Source organism: Nannobrachium achirus, assembly GCF_963921795.1.
Source record: "Nannobrachium achirus genome assembly, chromosome: 23".
Taxonomy (NCBI): Eukaryota; Metazoa; Chordata; class Actinopteri; order Myctophiformes; family Myctophidae; genus Nannobrachium; species Nannobrachium achirus.
In genome coordinates this window covers 9,004,026-9,025,763 of record NC_137830.1, presented here as the reverse complement: position 1 = coordinate 9,025,763, position 21,738 = coordinate 9,004,026, and the positions used below count along the sequence as shown (strand labels likewise).

Sequence of the window (21,738 nt, the reverse complement as noted above, 5' to 3'; positions counted from 1 at the left end):
CAGATATTTAATGTCCATGATCTGTTACATTAACTCTTCCCACGCTTTGAACGTTAACGTTCGCCCCATTTTTTACAGAACCTCGATGCCAATACGGCGCTCGTTCGGTTCGTTCGTCTGATGACTGTAAGCTGATGAGGGGTCGCGCGGCCGTCTACTGTAAACACATTTTCCGCGGTGATGGTGTAAAAAATCCATTATGCGTTAGATCAACGGAGAACAATTCACTTCCTTGTTGATTTCCTCCGGCTGTAAGGCTCTATGGCCAGTGACTGGTCTTCTTCTTCTTCAACACATAACAGGCAAATTCACATTCATTCTCGCATGACGCCGCCCTCTGCTGCCTGGCAGACCAAAGTGCACTATTGCACAACCAAAAAAAATAAAAATAAATAAATAAATGTCTGTCTGTCTATCTACTATAACGTCGCCAAGGTAAGCCGCTTTTTGATGGCGCCAGACCCAATAAATAAATAAATAATCTGGCAGTAGGAGAGTTAAGGCAGGCAGGCAAGCTCTAGCATCCGCTAAATGGGGGCCACTTAGCGGGGGGCTTTGTCTGAGGCCTGGTGAAAAGACCCCCCAACAATCCCCTGGAAGTGAACAGCTGGCCTGGCCTGCTGTGGCATGCAGGCTCATTGTGGCCGCCGGGCCGTCTAGATTCATCTGGACGCAGTGTGAGCTGTTGAGCTGCACTTTCTCTAACCCAGGGGTTCCCAAACTTTTTTTGTCTCAGGGCACCCCATAAATATTGTTTTTAATCCGAGGCACCCCTACATTATAATTTTCACTCCCAGCACCTCATATTTATCATCTTTTTGTATTTATCATCTATAAAATGTACTAAACTAGTGAAAACAGCAGATCTACAAGCACACAACGCCTCGCGATGCGAGGCGTTGTGTGCTTGTAGATCGGCTGTTTTCACTAGTTTTGTGTGATAGTCTTGTATGATGAAGCAGGGCTTTGTTTTACCAAAAGACGTACACATTTGAAACTTGGAGATACAAGGTTTCTGCCCAACAGTGACGATATTTTAGTGATTATGTTGCAAGGAAAACGTTGAGATAAAAACCATTTTGGTTAGAACTGACTGAAAATAACTGTACTTCAAGTTTAAAATGATACTAAATATTGTTTTAAGTGTCCGAATAAATTCCAAATATTATCAAATGATCTCGCGGCACCCCTGGACTGCCGTCACGGCACCCCAGGGTGCCCCGTCACCCACTTTGAAAACCCCTGCTCTAACCACCTGCCCACTATAGCAAGAAATCAGATTAGACCAGTGTAAGACTCCCTAATCGGGAGAGAAGCGACCGTCAGGTCGCATACACAAACTTTAGAAGGCAATCGTAGCCAATTAGGAGGGAATATGGGAAATGGGACAGATCCATGTTGATGACATGACTTTAGAGATACTGTGTACCGCTCTGTGTGATGTTAGGGCAAAATCTATAGGAGCAGTGTCCAAAAATGTGTTTTGGATGAGCTCGCCCCTACTGAACTTTAGCCAAGAATAGTCTACAAGCTCACAACGTCACGCGCTGCGAGGTGTTGTGAGCTAGTGAGCCCCAATACAGCTTTGGTGTATTGGGGAAAAAGAGCAGACTAATAAGTACAGAGTGAAAGGTCAACTTTATTAAAGTAGGACTAGTGTCATCTAAAGGGGTACTGTCACTTTAAAAAGTAATCTTAAAATATGAGTTAATGTTTATGATGTCATTGTGAGAATGCGCAATTATAAGCCAATCAAATGAATTGACTGTACTTAGACTACTTACTGTACTGGTCAGCTGTTGTTGGGGAGCGAGGGGCAGATTACACTGTGACATGAGTATCAGACTATTTCAGAGAGACCACGTGACCTACAGTCATACTATTATACTTTTGGGGCGTGTCAGCGGGCCTTTAAGAATTGACGGTTCAAGTGGTTGAATATCTGAAAACACAAATCGACATGAATCCATAATACACTGATGAGTGTGCTGTCAAACAATTAAACTATATGGAATCTATGAACAGGTTGTGGGGGTCCGTGCTTCATCTCTCTCTCAACTAAGGGGTCCTTGGCCTGAAAACGTTGAAGACCCCTGGTTTAGGGTTTAGGGGTAAGGTACCTGTCCCTGGTAGAGCCCAGCGTCCTGGATGGTGCTGTCAGGTTTGTTGAGAGGTTCAAAGGTGTTGCTCATGTATCGGTTCCACAGCCGCGTCTCCTGTTCCTCTGGGATGCTGAAGAGCTTCCTCATCTCCTTCTCGATCATGTCTGGGGGGGGTAGAGGGGGGGAGAGGAGGGGACGATTAACCCATTTGATTTAGACCTGAACGCAAATCTCTGTCGCTTTAGCCATTATTTAACCACTTTAACCATTACTTTATGCTTTAACTATTGAAGCAATCATAAAAAAACAGTTTCATGAACAAAAATCTTGCTCAGCATCTCTTTTTTTATTTAACTCTCAAATACCTGGAACGCGCCCGAGTCACGTTAGATTTTAACCACTTTAACCATTATTTTATGCTTTAACTATTGAAAAATAGCAGATCTACAAGCTCACGCTGCGAGCTTGTAGATCTACTATTTTTTTTAAATTGTGAAAATGTGTGCAAGTCTTTGAATATCTTTGACCCGATCTTTGACCCGACTTCTAAATCCTTCTTCTAAATCATGTTGTTCTCAAACTTTTTCAAGTCAAGGACCCCCAAAATTACAGGTATTTGGCCGCGGACCCCTATCTCAAAATATGTTGTTCCAGGCACCACCCAGAAGCAAATATTTGAGTTACAAATGTTCGCTTTTAAATAGATATATTCAAAGACTTGCAAAGAAATATCATGATTTTTCAAAAATAGCAGATCTACAAGCTCGCAGCGCGGCACTCGGTGCAGCGCTGTGAGCTTGTAGATCTGCTACTTTTCACTGGTTAAAGCATTCAATAATTCTAGGCCTAAATGGGTTAAGTTGACAGACGTTTTGGTCCCACTGGACCTTCATCAAGAGTGTTTTGTTTAACTATAAAAAATACACCTGCGCAAGTCTTTGAATATTTCTTTGACACGATTCTATAAATGTCTTCTAAATCCTTCTTCTAAATCAGTGGTTCTCAAACCTTTTCATGTCAAGGACCCCGAAAAGTACACGTATTTGGCCACGGACCCCCCCCATCTCAAAATACCTTGTTCCAGGGACCACCCAGAAGCAAATATTTGAGTTACAAATGTTCACATTTAAAAAGATATATTCAAAGACTTGCAAAAGAAATCATTGCCATCAAAATAGCAGATCTACGAGCTCACAGTGTGGCACCGAGTGCCGTGCTGTGAGCTTGTAGATCTGCTATCGTTCAATAGTTAAAGCATTAAATAATTCTAGGCCTATAACTGGGTTAAGTAAGCCTTGTTAAGAGTTCTCAAACTCTGCCCGAACCCGACCATACCTGAACCCGACCCGACATTTAGGGTAGGGTACGGCCTAAAATGTATGCAAACTAGTCGGGCCCGGGTAGGGCCCCCACCGAGTTAGGGCCCAGTTAGGACCGGGCTTTAATTTTCAGGCCCGTTGAGAACTCTAAGCCTTGAAGAAAACAGAGCTTCTCTTTGTATTGGAGTTATTTGTTGCTTCTACAACACTACGGTGTTGATACGAGTTGTTGTGAAACACTCTATTGCTGTACTACTTTAGAAAAGTCTGAGTCTGTCTTTTATATTGGGGTCTGGGACCTGCACATTATTATTGTTTTTTATTTTATTTTGTTCTTGGAATGTGAAAATGTAAAAATGTAAAAATGTAAAAAAAGAAGTGATCTAAACGGATGTTGTATGTCGCTCGGACCGTTTTGTGTGATGCACCCAGGTCCCCTTTATAAGTGACACTGACGCTAGTTAACCTCAGATACACGCTGAGGAAGACCCACCCGGGTCGAAACGTTCGTTTGTCGCTGCTGCTGGGGCATCTTGAAAATAAAAAAAGAAAGATTTCATTCTAAAGTGAGTGCTGGCATCTCTTTTCTAAACTCTAAGCCTTGCCCAGCTCTGAGGCCCATCTCCTGTTAGTCCTGTGAGTTAGCACAAGGACAGCTTGATGTACACGTGTGGTGAGAATGAATCACAAACGATTCGTTCATTTCCTTAAAACTGTTACGTTTGCGCTTTCGTTCGTAGTCGTACCTTCCCCCGGCAGGCAAATAAAACTTTGGGTCTGGTTTGCTTTCAGGTTGCCTGACCGGGAAAGTGCTCATTTGAGAAGGGACACAACCGTCTACAAACACACCACCAGATATCTCTCTAATCACTTGAACGTGGCCAGAGCGCTCTGTCTTCTGGTCTGTGGAATCTAAAATAAGAGCACAGTTTACCTATAATGTGCTGTTTTTACTGTTGCTACATTTGAAAATATAAAATAAGACATATTCAATCATAGCTGCTGTATGTAGGTATTTGGATTTGAGGTATGACATTTCTTATCGCACACCCCCAGAAAGTAATGAAATGAGTGTTAAATTGAGCTGCCTGTAATTATCTTACCTATCATTTTATAATGGACGATTTTCTGGCAAGTGGGCATGACCTTTGGGTAAGTAGAACATGACCTGTATTGCCCGACGGGCAAGTGCCTCTGAGACCTTAACCCATTTAGGCCTACAATTATTGAATGCATTAACTAAAAAATAGCAGATATACAAGCTCACAGCGCGGCACCGAGTGCCGCGCTGCGAGCTTGTAGATCTGCTATTTTTGAAAAATTGTGAAAATGTGTGCGAATTTTTCAAAATATATTTTTCAAAGCAGACTTTTGTAACTCAAATCTCTGCTTCTGGGGGGTCCCTGGAACAACATATTTTGAGATAGGGGTCTGCGGCCGAATAAATGTAATTGTGAGGGTCCTTGACATGAACAAGTTTGAGAACAGCTGATTTAGAGGAAGGATTTAGAAGTTGGGTCAAAGATCGGGTCAAAGATATTCAAAGACTTGCACACGTTTTCACGAATTTTCAAAAATAGAAGATCTACAAGCTGGCAGCGCGGCACTCGGTGCCGCGCTGTGAGCTTGTATATCTGCTAATTTTCAATAGTTAAAGCATAAAATAATGGTTAAAGTGGTTCAAATCTAATGCGACACGGGCGCGTTCCAGGTATTTGAGAGTTAATTTCAACCCCTGCATTGCTCTAGGCAGTTTGAATACAGGACATCATCATCATTGACTGTCTCCCACCCCAAGATCCAGGACTTCTGGAGAAACTCGTCACTCCAGCGATGTGGGAGAGGGCAGTCGTCATTAACATAATAGGGGATTTATTTGTCGTTTTCCCCCGATTATTAGTGGTTATCTCTAAGCGAGGATCAACAGAGGTGGCCTAACATCCTCATAGTCACTGTACCACCTAAAAAGGCAGATGCTGAACTCTAAAGCATCAAAGAAAAATAAGCATCAAAGGAAAGAATAAAAGTTTCCAAAAGGGGAGCTACAGTGTGCAAACCATTTATTCTTCTTTGATATTTATTTCTAGGCTTCAGTTAGGCTATGTTTGTAGGTTTTCTATTGGTTCTACAGAGTGAGGACCTGGCCTACAATCATTTGATTCATGTCCATTAGCATTTCTGATCGAATGTAGAAAGACAGCAGATTTGAAATTGCCGAAAAATAGGCTTCATTTACGGTCCGAAGAAACCAATGTTGTGACGCTGTCCATTATTTTTTACGATGTGTACATTACATACCTATGGTGTATATATTCAGTATTTGTACCGTATCTACCTATGATATATAAACTCAGCATAAGGCATTCGAGGCATGAGATACACAGCCAAATGTGTGGGTAGCATTTGCCAAAATGGCTTGCTGTACTGTTCTGCTGGCATTTACTTTCGTTCTGGGCTTCCAAGACACTGAACTTAAAATTAACAAAGTGTAAAAATGGCCAATATGTGTTGTTTTTTTTTCTTTTACTTATTACTGTGGGAGAGTGCAATCATTCAATGAACCAAGCAACAAAGGTGAACACCAAAAGAACAGTATTGCAGGCCTGCCAGGCCATTTGGCCCATTTTTGGAGGGGCCGCAGGGGCGCTACCCAAACGTTTGGCTGTGTTGCTCATTCCACGAATGCCACATCCGTACAAGCTGTACCTTGTTGTAAAGGTGACAAATCAACAATAACAATGATATCAAACACAATACCATTTGGCAGGGGGAGATATAATGGACCGAATGTTGACCAAATTTTGGGTCAGCGCTACCCGCACGTTTGGCTGTGGTGCTCATTCCACGAATGCCTGATGCTTACAAACTGTACCTCATTGTAAAGGTGACTAATCAACAATAAAAATGATATAAAACACAATACAAATCGGTTTTATTAATGGGGAGATATAATGGATCGAAGTCAAGGATCGAAGTCAAGTTTCCTTTCTTTTTGTGCTGAGTTTATATATAGAGTATACAGTATTTGTAACCTACCGATGGTGTCGGCTTTGCTGAAGCGTCGTGTGACGACGTTGTCCATATTGCTGTCCTCACACAGCTTCAGCTCAGTCAAATATACCTCCACCTTGCAGTGCTTCACGAACATACCCTGCTCCACCACCTGGAACACACACACACACACAATACAGATTGATTGAGTGAAGAATGTATTAGTAGGTTGCATAGGAAAAAGTACAGTTTCATGACAGCACAAATCACTGGTAAATCACGGTCAACTACAAGGAGAGCTTTTCAGCTTATTTACACAGGAACCACTTTATGTACAGTATCTCATATGAGATAAATTGAATATATTTACAGTGGAAAAGGGGAGGTATGTATGGGCTTAGACTAGCAGTGATGTCATTACGTGCGCGTCCCGCGTCTCTGACGCATTCACGTTGCCTAGAGACGCATTCACGTCAGTGTTCTGGGGTCCCACGGACGCATCACCTCCATTGGAAAATAACTTGGAATAAAAAAAGAAACTGAAAAAGTATCCAATTAAAATATAACTTACAAATGTAAACGTTTGCTGACGGCGTCACGTGTATTTTCCGACAGCATTAAATTCATGATATTGTATTTATTATGTTAGTGTATACTGAGTGAGTCTGCTCACTGCTCAGACAGCGACCCCGCCTCCTCTCCCCCTGTCCTCTTCATCCTCTTCATTCAATAACAACTGGATGCACGCGCTATAGTTAGTTTATAGATGTGGTGGACATTGGACAACGTGTTGAAGCCACACAGGTCTTCATTGCGTCTTTACAACAATAGCGACGATTAACGCCGTGGTGAACATGGTCAAATAACCTTTATTGGCTCAACTACAACACGGAGGAAGCAAGCTAGCCTAGCATGTATGCTATCTGAGACAGTATGTATGTAGCCTAGGCTGCCTAACTGTTTGATTGATTATAGCGTTTTCGTGGCGGCGCCGTCCCTGTGGTGGTCCGCCGGGGCCGCGGACCACCGCGGCCGCCTGTGCCTTGCCCTCCCGCATCCATAGAGGGGCGGCACGTCCCTCTATGATCAACCATTCAAAACAAAAGTAGCCGATCTACAAGCAATCCCAATCTACTGTTTTTGACCCAGTCCACTGGTTTGTACAGCAGAGCAAACACAAGCACGGCAGATAGCATTTCCCCCATTCCATAGAAGCAGTAACAGTACAAACAGGATACATCTCACTGAGAAGATCCATATATTATCGATGTATATAAAATAACAGGTGGCTGTTGATTATGAAGACTCGGTAAAAGCTTCTATCTGCGCCCCCAAGTGGTCAACATCCGATATTACCGGTGAACATAACCATAATAACCAATTCAATGCACTTTGTCCAAAATGACATGACGTGTTGAATTTTTGTGGGACCCATAAAATATCCCTGGGACGCATCCGAAAGACACTCCTTGGGTCCCGGGACTCATTACATTAAAAACCTATTAACATCACTGGACTAGTACAAGTTTCTAGTAACAGCCGCCTGCTCTGTGTGACTTTTCAGACCGATTTTGAAGTAAGTTAGGGATTTACACTCCTTTAGGGCTTGCGGTAGTGAGTTCCACATGTTGGTGGTATAGCAGGAGAACGAATTAGAGCCTTTTTTAGAATCAAATCTGGGTTGAACGTGATGTGTGGAGCTGCCTCTGGTGTTGTGATTGAAGTATTGTGTCAGGTACATGGGTATCTTGGTGGTGTAGTGTATCTTGTACACCAGTTGTTAGTCAGGTACATGGGTATCTTAGTGGTGTAGTGTATCTTGTACACCAGGCCCATTGCAAGATGCTGTGTACTCTGTCTGCTGCCGTGAGCCACCCCACGCTTATATAGTGAGAAGCGGTAAGGTGGGCCCGAGAAGGAAGGCCAAGCAGGACCCTAATCAGTTTGTTTTGGGCTGTTTACAACGTCAGGTTACGTTCACTAACACAGCCTAGCCGATATACAAGCTTTTATTTGACTATATCTGCTATTTTCAGCTAGTGTTCAAGTGGTTAATGCAAAGAAATATATTCTATCACACAAAGACTTATCACCTGAGAGGGTTTTTTTTATAAACTGCGATGATTTTTGAATGCCGGCTTTTTTTTTTGCTTGCTTGCTATGTGTTATGTCCATGAGTTGAATACCAAGGACTTCCGACGTAAACAAGACCGTAAAAGGACTTATTTGGGATGTTCCTTTTAGGCAGAGTCGTGTTTAACTGTACTTGTACTGTACTACATTTGTTATTGTATTGACTATACTTGTACTGTTTGTTCCCCATTTTTGTCAAATAAAACATTCAATCAATCAAAAGTACTGTTCCTTCCTATTACTTTTAATATTTGTATTATGAAGAAAGCCCAGACTGGATCCGCGGATATGGATATGGATATGGATATGGATCTTCAAATAGTAAAATCAATAGGAAGTTGCAGGCTAAAAGAGATTCTCCTGAGCCTCGTCACAGGGCAATGTAAGTAACAATATAGAGCCAATAATAGGGGTGGGCGATATGGTGATAATTATCGTTGAGACGATACAATGTCTCCACGATATGCCAGAGGTATCGTATATATCGTGATACAATTGAGGAGCCTTGTAAAAAATCCTGTTTAATCGTTAATACAGAGATTCATTGCCGAAATTCAATTTAAACCTGCATTTTGGCCTAGATCAGTAGTTCTCAAACTTTAAAATGTCAAGGTCTCCACTTAACTCTGACAGTATACAAATGAAACCAAATGGACCCGTAAGGGTCCATTTGGTTTCATTTGTATACTGTCAGAGTTACATACTTGTAAAGTTCAATTTAGACCTCCCAAAAGGAACCCAGAGTCTAGTTTTTGTCAAGTAACTTGAAAAATAACCATAAAAACCAATGTGAAAAAGAATCGTGATAAAATCGTGTATCGTGATACAGCTTGGGAAAATATCGTGATATTGTATTTTTCCATATCGCCCACCCCTAGCCAATAATCATGTTTTCTAGCCAAAGATGTATTATACGCTTCACTCTGACAGTCTGTTCGTTTTTGGAGATTGGATTTACACTCACTCCTGCTATGACTTTACTGAGGTTCACATGGAAATATAGGACGTACGGACTAGTGATTACTTATTTATAATCCACTCATATATGTGTAGCCATGAAAGAAATATAACAGATTAGTAACTTTGACTATGCCACCTTGGGAGTTTCACCCAAGGAATCTATTAAAGTGCTAGAGTAGCCACACCGAATGTCAGCACAGGTTTGTTTGTAAAGGAGCACACAAATCTAACTATTAACCCATTTAGGCCAAGGATTATTGAATGCTTTAACTATTGAAAAATAGCAGATATACAAGCTTGCAGTGCGGCACTGAGCTTGTAGATCTGCTATTTTTGAAAAAGTCGTGAAAATGTGTGCAAATCTTTGAATTATGTATTTTTAAAGCAAACGTTTGTAACTCAAGTTTTGCTTCTGGGTGGTCCCTGGAACGAAATATTTTGAGATGGGGGTCCGTGGCCAAATACATATCATTTTGGGGGTCCTTCACATGAAAAGGTTTGAGAACCACTGACATAGAAACATAGGTTTTTCAAAAAACCTTAGAAGGATTCAAAAGACACTTATGGAATTGGGTCAAAAATCGTGTCAAAATTCTAATGTTCAAGAATTTTAAAAAATAGTTACAAGCTCGCAGCGCGGCACTCGGTGCCGCGCTGCGAGCTTGTATATCTGCTATTTTTTAATAGTTAAAGCATAAAATAATAATACACAATAAGGTGTACCCCGTTCTGAATGGGTTAATTTAGTGAATGTCTGTCCGCCGTCCGTCTGTCCCTGATACTAAACAAACAGTGTCGCCTCCATGGTAACAATGCCCAACTGACATCACTGACTGACATCACTACAGTGGCCACATTTGGAGATGACATCACAGACTGGCCTGGACACGGAACTCCATATATGGGCGTAAAAGAGTGCCAGCCAGACAGACGGATACAACGGGTATTGCACAACTGGACATCGATGGTGAGTCTGTGACTATTCAGCCCAACGGGTACTGGTCTGGGTTCTCCAACATTACTTCTGAGACTCCTACATTCAATCCCTGATGGCACAATCCCGGGTAAAGGACAAAGATAATTCTGATTAGTGTAAACAGTTTATCAAGAGCGTCATTAGAGGGACGAGAAACATCAGCACATATAAAAAAAAATGTAGTTTGATGCACAGAAAATTAGTAATACAAATTAGTAGTACAGGCGTCCGTCCGCTGGAGATAGAGCCGAGTACAAATTCCATTTATGACTCCACCTAAAACAAACAGAAGCTCACTTGCCCTCCAGCTCCTGCAGCACTAAATCATAACATTTCAAACATAACATATAGTAGCGAGAACGCTAGGAGAAAAGAAAAAGACCTGGAGGTTTTCCAGGACTTCAAAAGGCCTGACTTCGCTTAAACTCCCGGTAACTCCCTAAAGCGTGAAACAAGTCCTGACAGAAGAATGGAAGCAAAAAGCCTTCACTGGCATTCACCTTGTAGTACGCACGGTTACCTCACAACTAAGCAGCTTCAGCAGGTGAATGGTGTAGCCTGGACTAGACCAGTGGTTCTAGGGGTGGGCGATATGGTGTCTCCACGATATGCCTTTTCAGAGATATCGTTATATATCGTGATACAATGAGGGGGCCTTGTATAAAAACCAGTTGAATTGTTAATACGGATATTCATTGCCGAATTCTATTTAAATCTGCATTTTGGTCTAAATCAGTAGTTCTCAAACTTAACAATGTCAAGGTCTCCCCTTAAATCTGACAGTATACAAATGAAACCAAATGGACCCATGTGGTTGTACTGTTAAGTAACTTGAAAAATAACCATAAAAACCGTGATAAGATTGTGTATCGTGATACCTCTTTTTGTATATATTATATATATTGTGATATAGAAGTGGTTCTCAAACGTTTTTTTTGTCTGCTATTAAAAAATAGCAGATCTACAAGCTCGCTGTGAGCTTGTATATCTGCTCTTTTTCAATAGCTAAAGCATAAAATAATGGTTCAAGTGGTTTCAAGTCTAACGCGACACAGATGCGGTCCAGGTCATAAAGAATCTAGGACAAAGTGGTGCTCAAAGTGTGGTCCAGGGACTCTCTGGGTTCTTTGAGGGGAAACCAAAAGGACAGTGTCCCATTGGTCCGGTCACTATTTATTTATTTATTTATTTCTTTTGCTGGGTCACGCCTCTCACCCACAAGCATATGCACCAACGTGCATGCACGGTCACGCAAGCGTGCACGTGAGAATGCCTTCCACTCGCCTCGTGCGCCAAGTAGCCTGGCCAAGTACCTTGGCTACTTAGCATAAGAGTAGCTCAGGTGTACGTCCTCGTCCTCATAATACAGTATAAATGGAGCATCTTGGCAACAGACAGCACTGCTACAGCAGGGCTGGACAACCTTAGTCACGGGTGCCAACATTGGCACAGGGGAGGGTGATCACTGGCACACTGGCAGAAGTGTGAGAGGGAGGATGTTTAATGTCTAAAGTCTAATGATCGTTATAATAACAATGTCCTGACAATCAAAATATGTCAGAATGTTTGATGGCGTTGCCATTAAAGTTTATGTTGACACTGACATGGCACGACTTTCTAGAAAATAAAAACATCGACACTTCATTTCAAAAAGGTTGCTGACGCCTGTGCTACAATATCCTATTTGTAAGGATGCCTCAGCCACCATCAAAGAAGAATAAGTTACTTGTTCAAAGCCAACTTTGTTTTGCTACGACGCGTACGCTTTCTAGACCTAAAGCAGCAGCACCCAGCTGCCACTCCCTCCAAGAAACAATTCCAACAAGAAGGCAAGTGAGTAAGTAATATGACTTAAAAATAATGAAACTAGTCAAACTTCTTGTGCACTCGCGAGCCGTGGGAGCATTTAAGCACATCACGTGCACATCATGTCTTAAACACAGACCTGTAAGGGTCCATTTGGTTCCATTTGTACACTCTCAGAGTTCCATACCTGTAAGGATCCATTTGGTTTCAATGTGTACACTCTCAGAGCTACAGACCTGTAAGGGTCCATTTGGTTCCATTTGTACACTCTCAGAGGTATGGGGGGGGGGTCCTTGATATTAAAAAGTTTGAGAACCACTGATATAGGAATAAATACAATCCCATTAATGATTGTAAATAGTCTTAGTCTCTTAGGCTAAACATAACCACATAACTCTGAACAAGTCATTGTCTTCTACTGTCTGTTACTCTGTCAGTGCAATATCAAAAAGATTCAGAAAAATACAATGCAATTCTGAGTTCTCAAAAAAGAATAAACAAAACACTATCTTGGCTGTAATGCCATTGCACCTTAATAGCAAATATTATAATATAATATTATATATATATATATATGCTTATGTTAATGTTGAAGTACTGTAACTCAAAGTAAAGTAAACCTGCTAGGGCTAGGCCACAATGCCTAGTGTGGCCACAGTGCCACAGCCAGGTACAAATCTCTGCTCTGCAAATAATACAGTAACCGTATCAATCACATCTGACACAGTCTGCTACTCTCTGTCATAAACCAACAAGATTTGAAAAGAACAGATAAGTGCCCACATTCTTGGCTTTAATTCCATTGCACAGCTGCATACCAGTGTTAATTTTTACGGCCATTAGTCTTAGACTTAGATTTAGTCTTAGTCTTCTGAAATTGTTTTAGTCTAGTCTAGTCTTAGTCAACTAAATTAACACTGCTCTCAAGAGTTAAATTAATGTTAAACACCCGCATTATTCAATAGACAAGAAGTCTACACAATTAGAGAATGTAGACAAATTGTTGTTTTGATCGACGTTGGCTCTTCTGTGGTACCAACATCAATACAGCATGGAATAATGGAATTGTGGATGAAATCGTATCCAACGATGATAAAATATTCTACGTTTCAGGTCTGAGAGGCTAAATGTCATCAAACGGGGATCCCTGGCTCAAACGGCGAATAAATAATGGTCCTTGAAGTGAAAAGGGTTGAAAACCACTGCTCTACCCGATACCAGCCCTTTAGGCAAGTCCACCTGGTACTAACCAAACCAAAACACATCTCTATCTGTCTGTGTGATGTCTACACCATGCCCAGACCAGCTATACCGTGTCCTATTTTATATTTTGCCATTGAAAAATAGCAGATATACAAGCTCACAGCGCGGCACAGAGTGCCGCGCTGCAAGCTTGTAGATCTGCTATTTTTTGGAAAATCTTGTTTTTTTTGGAAATCTTTGAATAATATATTTTTCTTTTCTAACTCAAATCTCTGCTTCTGGAGGGTCCCTGGGACAACATATTTTGAGATGGGAGTCCGCGGCCAAATACATCTAATTGTGGGGGTCCTTGCATAAAAGAGAACCACTGATTTAGAAGACATTTATACTAGAATTGGGTGGAAATATTCAAAGACTTCACAATTTTGAGTGCACTCGTTGCCGCGCTGCGAGCTTGTAGAGCTTGTAGTTAAAGCATAAAATACTGGTAATGGTATCAAAAGCCAAACCAAAACACATCTTTCCGCCTGTCTGCAGCATAGGCCAGACCAGCTGCCGTGTCCGGGCAAGACAAATTAGCTTCCTGTCCTGTGCCCCCCCTCCTCACAGGATTAAAGCGCGTCACGGGGTTCCTAATTTAGCAGTGGTGACGCGTGGAAACAGCTGAGGAGGGGTCCCGGCCTATTTATTTCAGAGACCCCCTCTACCCACCTACACACACATACTGCCTGAACTCTCACCACTGTCCAGGCATAGGAACACACACACACAGCTCATATTCAACACCCCTCCTACAACTTGCCCCCCACCCCTCGCACCTTTTGCACAACACGCCATGTGTTTCGTTCCGGGTGGGGAGAAAAGACAAACTTCTTCTCACCCCGAACCTGTGTCGTCAGAAACACCTCCCAACCGAAAGGAGCATCAATGCCAACAAACTTTCTCTCTCTCTCACTCTCTCTGACACTCTACCACCGCTTATCTCCTCTCTCCACTTAAAATGCTCTGACGTTACTTCTCTGTTCTCTTCTGGTCTGTGGGAGAAGAATGGGGGGGGTAACACGCGGAACGAAGGCCCCCTTCTCCCCCTCCCCTCCCCGCGGCGTCCGACAGACCCCAGCGGGCCGGCAGGCAGGCAGGCCATACGTCCTTTTTTAAAATCCTCCCTACCCAACGCCGTCTGTAGCTCCCGACAAAAAGTCCAACAAATGTTTGAGAAAGCAAAAAGTAGGAGGTGAGTAGGGGGGGGGGGGGGGGGGGGGGTGAGGGAAGGGGAGGGAGGGGAGGAGAGGGGAGGGGGGGCACGGGGAGAAAGCAAGCAAAAAAATAAAAAAAAACATAAGTATAACCTCCTGCATGTTGTGTCTCGTAGAGCGATCCATGAAGCCGTTTGTGTCATCCAGACCAGAGACCCCTGGCTGAAAATAGACCCTCCACCACCAGGCCACCTGATACTGGACCCCCCCACCACCACCCACCCCCCCACGACATACATGGCAAGAAGGGGAGGGGTCCCATGGACGGTGGGAGAGCAAGACAGAGAGACAGAGAGAGTGGCGTGTGTGCGTAGGGCTGTCACAATTATGACATAACCGTCTAATCGCAATCATTTGACCCGAAAATGTTAATATACTGTAGTTTCAAACACTTAGTAGTGGAAATAGCAGATCTACAGCTCACAACGCGTTGGCTCGTAGATCGGCTATTTCCACTATCAATGTTCTTTTTTTTAAGTATAAAGTTTCCAAATATGTCAGTAAATTCTTTGTATATTTAGGTTATGTGTCATAATTGCCACGTGCAACTTCGAAGCCTAAAAGCCAAACAGAAAAGTAATTGTCAACGACAAATACAATTAAATCATTAATCGCAATTATTTGAGTGACAATTAATCGTCATGTAAAATGTCATAATCGTGACAGCCCTATGTGTGCGTGTGTGCGTGTCGGTTGGATGGGATAAATTGTGATTCATACTTCACAAAAGTTGGGTGTCGCGCAAGATCTGACCGAATATGTCTGCCGATCTACAAGCTCACAAAGCATGGCGTTTCCAGGGCGCGCTGTGAGCTTGTAGATCTATGTGTGTGTGTGGGTGTGTCAGTTGGCTTCATCAAAAGTTGGGTTTCCTGTGCAGATCTGAGGTGATATATTAGCCGCCGATCTACAAGCTCACAAAGCGTGGTGTTCCCCGGGGCACACTGTGAGCTTGTAGATCTGTATAGCTGCTTTATGGACGGGTACACACCAGTAAGACTCCCTAATCGGGAGATAAGCGACCGTTGGTCGCTTATCTCCACAAATATCACAGCCTCCACCTCTCACGTCATACGGGCAGCCATAGTTACACCTGGAATGTTGAATCTCCATATATGGAGATAACCTACCCATCACACAAAGTCTGACCTCACCAGCCCATACCTGGGCATGGACGACTTATATCTCCATATACGGAGATGGCCATATATGGAGATACGATGACATCACAGAGTCCACAGCTGATGATGTGGCGTGATGTCATACAATACACAAACAAGCCCTATATAAAGGGGCAATTCTCACCAGGGAAGAGAGCATTCCCCACTAGCTGAGTATCTTAAGATGGTTGGATGTGATGATAAGCCACAAATAGGCCAAAAGTTTGTTTTACCAATTATCAAGACATACGGGCAGTTGACAGTTTGCCATTGTTACTCATTGAAGTTGAATCTCCATCTGAATCCCTTTTATGCCCATATATGGAGATCCCTGCTCTGAGTATCTGACATCACTAATCCCTTTTATGCCCATATATGGAGATCCCTGCTCTGAGTATCTGACATCACTAATCCCTTTTATGCCCATATACAGTATGGAGATCCCTAACAGAATCCATTTTATGCCCATATATGGAGATACCTGCTCTGAGTATCTGACATCACTGTGATGTCACCTGTTTATGCCTAAATATGGAGATCCCTGCTCTGAGTATCTGACATCACTGCGATCTCACCTGTGATGTCACAGTGACACATCACCTCAGTATCTGTGATGTCACAGTGACACATCACCTCAGTATCAGGCGTTACACGTATACATTGAGCAGGGCAAAGGTGTGACGTGTGTGACGGACGGACGGACGGACGGACGGACGGACGGCCGGTGGAGGTTTTCATACTAAACTGCGACCTTACGGTCGCAATTAAAGTGTATTATTTACCCCTCAGGCGGAACACATTTCTGTGTATTACAGTACATGTATATTATGTAGTAGTGTAATTTTTGAAAGGTTTTTCCTGAAAATATTCTATGAAAGCCAAAGGTGTTAAGCTATCAAATAGTTTTGGAATTGTGTTTCTAGCTGCTACAGAGGCTGAGTAATACGTTTTCCAGACAGGGGGTCATTTTCAAATCGGACATAGGTCTTAGATGCTTTTTTTTTTTCTTTTTTCAAATCGGACTTAGGCCTAAATGGGTTAACTTTGGGTGGTGCGTGCTAGACAGCGGGCAGGCAGTGGGCAGTGTGAGGCTGCGTGCCACAAAGTATTAACGTTGGCTTTAAGACCAACGCATGCAGCGGAGCAGCCATGATGACTGGACAGATTAGTTTTAATGTTGTCTGGCTTCAAGCAGAAGGAAGTGCAGCAGCACAACCTGTTGTGGTTTAGAAATAGCCAGGGTGAGGAAGAAATGGGACGGATGAGGCTTTGGGAGACACAAACAGTTCTTCAGCTGTTGGTACACTGTATCTGTGTAGGCCAGGGATCTTCAACGTTTTCAGGCCAAAGACCCCTTAGTTGAGAGAGAGATGAAGCAGGGACCCCCACAACCTTTTCATAGATTCCGTATAGTTTCATTGTTTGACAAGCACAATCATCAGTGTATTTTGGATTCATGTTATGTTATGTTACGCTGATTCAATTTATGTTTTCAGATATTTAACCACTTGAACCGTCACTGCTTAATAAACTTGACCTTTCCCTCTGTACTTAGTCTGCTCTTTTTCCCCTCTATACCGAACCTCTTTGCCGAAAATAGCCGATCTACAAGCTCACAACGCCTCATGAGCTTGTAGGTCTGCTATTTTTGGCTAAAGTTCTCAGAATAAGGACACTAGAGTTCAAGTGTTTAATATAAAAAAGGGGAAAAAGGTTCTATCACTCAGTTTTGGAGGACCCCCTGTAGTAACTCCGAGGACCCCCTAGGGGTCCCTTGAATACCCTTGGTGTGGTCTCAGAGGTACTTGCCCGTCGGCCAAGTACAGGTTATGTTCTACTTGCCATAAAAGCAAATTCTGCTCAATTTAACACTTATTTCTTTACTTTCTGGGGGCTGTGCGAGAAAAAAAGTCATACCTCAATACCCAAATGCCTACATAGCTATGATTGAATATGTCTATGGTTTAACTTGTTATTTTATATTTTCAAGTGTAGCAACAGTAAAAACAGCACATTATAGGAAAACAGTAGGGATGGAGCTCGACACACGAGCCTGTTACATACTCGATAACAAATGTATTGAGTAGCCTGTAAGCTTTGGGCTTATCAAGCCTGTTATCGAGCATATAGCGTCACATCATCATGTTTAAACAATCAAGACAAGAGGCAACCAAGACATTATTACAGTACTATTCCTACTGTAATATAAAGCAGGGGTTTTCAAAGTGGGTGACAGTGCACCCTGGGGTGCATTGACGGCAGTCCAGGGGTGCTGCGAGGTAATTAATTAATTATAATTTGAAATGTATTAGGACAATATTTTGTATCATTTTAAACTTGAAGTGCAAAGTTATTTTAAGTCTGTTCTAACCAAAATGGCTATTATCTCAACATTTTCCTCACAGCATAATCACTAAAATATGCTGAAAATATAAGGTGCTGGGAGAGAAATATATGAATATAATGTAGGGGTGCGTCAGAAGAAAATAAATATATATAGGGGTGCCCTGAGCCAAAAAGGTTTTGGGAACTCCCCGATATAAAGCCATTTAACACTTATTGCACATTAAAGAATGGTTGTTTTAATTTACTTTTGTCAATTGTCATCTTCATAGATGGTGGTCAGCCACAAACTCACGCAAACAGTCACAACAACTAGTGGCCAATAATAAAAGATAGCAATTCTGTTCAGAATTTGTCATTTCACTGCATCTTTCCACAAAATATTAGAAAACGCTCAATAGTGGGCTCGATAAAAGCCCGGATCAATAAGCAGGATCGATAAGGTGCTCATTATCAATAAAAATGAACATTCTGTGTTCCCCGCGGCACGACAGAGGGTTTGCTAATCAGTGCTACCGGTGTTGAAATGAGACATATTAGCTGAGCTCATCCAAGCTGCGCGCAGCGGGGAAAAGACGCCTGGGATTGGATTCCCACAAAGCTCACTGGAAAGTCATCTGGAGGAGGAAGGGAGGGTTCCAGCTTATATGGTCTCTGTCAGGGGGAACCCTCATTCACCTGACATTCAAATTCAAATATGTCCAAAACTGTTCAAACTAGAACTGCACTCTGTCGAGGTGCCAACCTCCGCCTTGTGCAAAGTAGGCCATGTATGGCTAGCTACTTGTGCTGTGTGCCAGCAGAGGCCGCCATGAGGAGCTGACTGGCATCACCACTGGCGATGCCAGTGTGACATCACCACTGAATGCTGGTCCCTCATTGGATATTAATGATGACGTTGCCAGAAATGCTGGTCCCTGATTGGGCTACAGAGCCGAACGCAGTACTTGCGCGCTCTGGAGCATCGCTCAAAAATGGCAAAAATAGCAGATCTACAAGCTCGGAGTGTATCGCTTCCCGCCTCCTTTCAAGCTTATAGATCTGTTTATGCTTTTGTGGTACGCCACAGTATGATATCAAGTAGGGTAATAATTTACGGGGGGGACACAAAAAGTTACAATACATAGATGGTTTCAGCCTGCCAGTGATGATACCAGTAAGACTACCTAAATTGGTAGATACACGACCGTCAGGCCGCATGTAAAAATCGGCCTGATGGTGGCGCCCTAAATTGGTAGATACACGACCGTCAGGCCGCATGTAAAAATCGGCCTGATGGTGGCGCTAAATGGGACAGATCCATGTTGATGACATGACTCTAGACATACTGTGTACCGCTTTGTGTGATTTTAGAGCAAAATCTGTAGGAGCAGTGTCCAAAAATGTGTTTTGCAAGAATTGGCCTGATGGTGGCGCTAGAAGAGGGCCATGTGAGAAATGAGTGGGGGTGGAGGTAGTGGTTTGGCAGCCAAGAAGTGTGTGTGCAAAGTTTGGCATGGATCGGGGCAACGATGGCGGAGATACTGTATGAGAAGGGCAAAAGTGTGACGTGTGAGGTTTTGATAGTAACTGCGACCTGACGGTCGCAATTAAGAAGTTCTCCCAAGGTCCTACCAGTGTGGTCAACTATAATTGATCCACAGGTCAGGCTCCTGTTTAGAATAAATGTCCTGCTTCTTGTAATAAACAAGCCTCACATGGCCTTGCTGTTGGACTGTATTTCTCCCACAGTGACCATCACCACTTTTCTGGGGCTGTCGGTTTGTTTCAGCTCAAGTGAAAGCCTCTTGGTTTCTGTCATGCATGAAACATCACAACCACTCCAGTCCGTCAGTCAAAGCAGTGTATGGCTAGGCCTGTCACAATTATTACATAATTGTCTAATCCCAATTATGTTTCGTCATAATCGTGACTATGTTGAAGAATGTTCAAATATTTTCAAACATTTTCCAAAATAGTGGAAATAGCATATCTACAAGATCACCACGTGTTGCGACCTTCTTCTAATCTAGAACGTCTTCTAGGGATGGCTTTCCCAAGTGCAAATGTGTGCCAAGAACAATCTTTGTTTCATATTAACACTTTGCCGTCCGAAATAGAATGGTTGTTGGTAGATTAGCCGTGAAATTTCTATTATTATATTATGATCTGAACCGCATTCATTTTACCAGACATCCAGCACTATATCACGTGGTCTTCATCCCCCATTACCATTCCGCGATCCCCCGTTGTTTTACTCACCCCAGTTCCCAGTGAAATTCTCAATCTGCATTGGCTTAGAGTGGGAGATTCGGCTGACGCATCATGTCCCCGTGCGTTTCGCGTGCGCGATCCGTTCACGTAAATGTCCCCTCAAATAATCCACGTGTGACTCAAGAGTAGAACTGAAAAGTATCGCTAGCATAGCCACCAGCACGGCTGCAGTAGAAGCACTCGTGTACAGACAGTAACCGAATGGGGGAAGGTGCCTTGGAGAAGGAAAGGGCCATGACATCACTTCTGCTTCATGTCAGACCAGCCATGAGCTATCAATGCACGAGTGGTGACTAGGGAAGGTTAGACGATCGCCGATTTTCGGATGAAAATCATTTATTTCGGTAAATACGGGAAAGTACGGGAAAAGACGATTGGCTGCCCCTCCCCCCCCCCTAGGAAGTCCGATATAGTACGGTTTTAATATTAAGGGGCTCCCCGTGGCTTGGAAAGGGTTAAGCCAATTACCAAAGATGGTCCTTTTGTTTAGAACTCAATACTTCCATACATTTCAAGTAAAGACTCACTATAACTTCCAACTATTCACACAAAACAAATGCATCCCTACTTCTAACTACAGGCATCAAGGGTCTTAAGGTTGTATTCTAATCTCCAACAAAAGAAAATCTGAAAATAATTCTCAGCTGGATATTATCCATCTATGTATGCTGACGCGGCTAGAGCCCCGACCCATGTCAGGGTTTTGGGATGTGATGCTGAACGACTGATATTTCAGTAAAGGAAATACCTATTGTAATGAACCACTTAAGCCCTGTAAAATTACCATTACTACCAGATCAAATGTTTGAAATGATGCACACAATCGGCTGCATAACTGCACCGATGCAGAATCTGCAGATGTCAGGATGAGTTAGCTTTTGTTGAGCTGCAAATTCACCACCACTTAAACCCCTCTGCACTCCATAAGACTAGGGATGTGAAAAAAAATCGACTTGAAAATCGACTCATGCTCACCGCGACTCAAAAACGTATGAGTCGATTTTTTTTATTTTTTATTTTTTTTCTAAAGTTTTTCCCCCAAAAATGTTTTAATCGCTTCAAAAACGTTATAAGCGTTAATGTTTTCCAAATGTGAGCGGACCGGTGTGTGTGTCTCTGTGTCGGGGACGAATGAACATCTGTGTTGTGCATGCATGCATCGCAGATTCACATGCATACAGCGCTAGTCAGGTCCGCGGACTACAGGTTGAGAAACACTGCTGGTCTGTTCGTGTG

At 42.8% G+C, this 21,738-nt stretch overlaps 1 protein-coding gene across 1 annotated transcript in view; it reads right to left on the bottom strand.

Annotated features, from left to right (window-relative positions):
• usp15 (ubiquitin specific peptidase 15) overlaps nucleotides 1-21,738 on the bottom strand; it is an 89,665-nt gene that overhangs the window by 58,056 nt on the left and 9,871 nt on the right. The window contains exons 4-5 of the mRNA XM_080754599.1: nucleotides 6,458-6,584; nucleotides 2,121-2,266 (exon numbers count right to left, since the gene is read on the bottom strand). Of these exons, the coding sequence (XP_080610725.1) occupies nucleotides 2,121-2,266; nucleotides 6,458-6,584 (273 nt within the window). The remainder of the gene's footprint in view (nucleotides 1-2,120; nucleotides 2,267-6,457; nucleotides 6,585-21,738) is intronic.